Here is a 3,116-nt window from a genome sequence, read left to right as displayed (position 1 = left end):
CAGGGATCGTAGGTGTACTGTGTAACCCTATATCAGCTTGTGCACACACACATACGGTTTAATGTCTACTCCATATGGTAGAGCTGTAGGATTTTTTTGCTACTTTGCTGCACTGTGATACAACGGTGTTGCGTTTGTCAGTGTAAGAAATGAGGAGAGAAGTTGTTGCTCCTGCCAGGTGTCATCAAGAAGTGGTTTGTGCTGGTGGGACAGCCGAGGAGAGCGAGCAAGTCCCAGTGAATCTAAATTGAGTAAAAACAAAAATTTTGTAATTACTGCAGGTGAGTGTGGAAGAGTGTTGCATGTCATTTTTTTCATTTGTAAAATAAAAGATTTTATTCCATTTACGTGGATGCTGTCTAACATCTGTGTGTGACATAAGCATCGCTTACTCTAGACACACTTGCTTTTACAATTTAGGGCCTCAATGCTTGTAGATATGAGATTATTTTATGAAATCAAATCTGCCTTTTCATTTGACTTTAGACTAAATAAGAAAATAAAAAAAGGTGCTTGTATATTTTTTATTACTTATGACATCAGCACAGCCAAATAAATCCTCATGTATATAGACCGAGCAATATTTAATTTGGTATATTTATTTCTAAAACCTTAATGACATAATGCTGATTAAAAGATGTACCTATCAATATTAAAATCACAGCTACACCTTGATAAATAATGAAGAATGACACTGAAATGGGCATTTCTAAGGTTACTATGTAATGTACCTCTTAAATAAAATTCCCCCATCATCACGCCAGCCACCAAAAAAATTTATTTAAAAAATCTGATTTTTCAGACATTCCTTCTTGTCGGTAGATGGGAGGTGCGATAGGTTGATTATTCCTTTGGTAGTTTGGCCTAGTGTTGTTTCAGCTGATGTGTGATTGTCTCAAATGACACCATTACCATGTCTGAATGGTTAATGATCGGCCGGAGGGGAAGAGGGTAACAACGCAAGGTGAGAACACACATGAACCAGGCTCCGTTCTGCCCCGAAACACTTCTGACACCTCAGAGAGGCCCTGTGTATTTGGGCCACTGCACTGCAATTGCTCACCCAGTAATGGCATAAATAGCCTGCTCCTTTCCTATAAGTAGCTAATGACTTTGGATCAGGGATTCTGTTCCCTTGGCTATAGGCTTCCCTGAAGCCAGACTGATTTCAGATTAACCATAGTTCTCAGATTGTAAATGGGCCCCGAATTAAGTTACTTCATACATACCCATGCAGGTGTTCATGGCGCTTTTCATGTAAGTGTGTTTCCCCCGTTTTTAATGTTTTTATGCTGCAAAGTTAACCTTTTCTTGAAGTACAAAGATTATATGGCAATTTTAGTATGTTGTTTGAAAGTTGACGTATGGAAGTGGACGTTTGGAAGTTTTGCATCTGAAGTCTCAGCCTGCTAGTAACAGTATTTGTCCAGTGGTCAGTGGGCAAGAATCTCTCTTTTTTTTTTTTTAATAAAGACTAAGGAGAAGTGGGCTTCCTTCTCAGTCCAAACGTTTAAAAATGAGCCCTTTGTTTTATTCTTTCCTATTTTTAATATACTTTATGGGTTTACAGCATTGCACTGCTTTCTTCTGTTGCTGTTTTGGGTAGGACCACTACTGTGATTGTTATTCCACGACTGTATCACTCTTAAAAGCTGCTATTGGCTGGCTGTGAACTGTGGAGTGTTTTCATTGGCTGTGGAGCAGTTCCGCTCTAGCACTCTCTAGAGCTCTGTTAGTGTGAAATGTGCCTTGGATTTATCGCTTTGATAACATTAATAAAACTGCATAGGGCGTCTCCTTTCTGACTGTACGCACACCACAAACTTTCTTTGCCTTCATTCTATTGTCCTCTTTTGTGTCTCCCATTTCTGTTTGTCTTTGTGCCCAACAGATTTTGTCTCGAAACTCTCTTTTACTTACAGAGCCTCCTTAAAGGACAGGTTTTCTCAGGAATCCAGCCCACAGGTGTTCCTCACTTAGGGAACTATCTGGGAGCTCTAGAGAGCTGGGTGGCCCTGCAGAACGAGTACAGTGCAGTCATGTACAGCATCGTAGACCTTCATTCCATCACCCAGCCTCAGGACCCTCATATGCTCCGAGACAACATCTTGGACATGGCCGCCAGTCTGTTGGCCTGTGGCATAGACCCAACTCGCTCCATCCTTTTCCAGCAGTCTCAAGTGAGTCCTGCTTTGAAGACATCAAATAAACAACATGAATTAAATCACATTAATTAAGGATCGTTTACCCTACCGTGAGTATTTGGTCATCATTTAATCACCGCCATGTCTCTCCAAACCTGTATGACCTTCTTTGTTCTGCTGAACTAAAAAAAAAAGAAAAGATATTTTAATGAACTAATTTATCCACACAATGAAAGTCAATGGGGTCCAAAGCAATACTTTAATAGTGAGGGGGAAAAATGCTTTTGTCTTCCACATAAGAAAGAGAGTAATGCAGGTTTGGGATGGCATGAGGGTGAGTAAATGATGACAGAATTTTCATTTGGGGTTGAAATGTCCGTTTAAACCATAGCTGCTACTAGTATTATATTTGTATTATATTATATAAAGTGTGCACATCTTTGTTTAGCCTTGCTGCTTAAACAATGTAAAAAAAATAAAAAAAAAATGTCGAAGGCACCTTTCAAATAACTCAAATAACAGAAGTCTCATTCTAAATAGGCGTCCAGTCGTTTTATTGGGTAGAACTGCTGGCAGTAAGCTAAAACATATTTTCCATTGCCAAATGTTTATTTAATGGAGGCTAGCTTTAAATGCTTATTTTACCAAACCGATTTCTATCTCTACAAATTCTCAGGATAGGGGAAAACACTCAGATTAGCTTTCACAGTTCACTTCAAAGCGACCACATAAAGCAGAAAGAGGAGGATAGTAATAGATTTTACTGTACGCAGCAACTCGCTAGCTGTCCAGCACATTTTCTCAAATTGAGCAACTTATGAAGGGTAACTATAATAAGTGTGGACATGTTCTTCCTCTCAGCCACCTGATATGCTTTTAACTGTGTGTGTTTGTGTGTGTTGTGCAGCAGAATGTAAGTGTGTCGGGTTTTTGTATTTTCTCACTGGAACTTTGCAGCGAGCATGTGAAAAC

The 3,116-nt window shown here is 39.4% G+C and overlaps 1 protein-coding gene across 1 annotated transcript in view; it reads left to right on the top strand.

Moving 5' to 3' along the window:
* LOC107577338 (tryptophan--tRNA ligase, mitochondrial-like) overlaps nucleotides 1-3,116 on the top strand; it is a gene marked incomplete at its 3' end in the record, with an annotated part of 11,305 nt that overhangs the window by 5,543 nt on the left and 2,646 nt on the right. Inside the window, exon 2 of the mRNA XM_016263425.1 lies at nucleotides 1,923-2,234. Within this exon, the coding sequence (XP_016118911.1) occupies nucleotides 1,923-2,234 (312 nt within the window). The remainder of the gene's footprint in view (nucleotides 1-1,922; nucleotides 2,235-3,116) is intronic.

The sequence above is a fragment of the Sinocyclocheilus grahami genome, unplaced genomic scaffold, assembly GCF_001515645.1.
Source record: "Sinocyclocheilus grahami isolate Dianchi unplaced genomic scaffold, SAMN03320097.WGS_v1.1 scaffold5780.1, whole genome shotgun sequence".
Taxonomy (NCBI): Eukaryota; Metazoa; Chordata; class Actinopteri; order Cypriniformes; family Cyprinidae; genus Sinocyclocheilus; species Sinocyclocheilus grahami.
The sequence above is the reverse complement of the archived record's forward strand: the minus strand, read 5'-3'. Positions and strand labels throughout refer to the sequence as shown.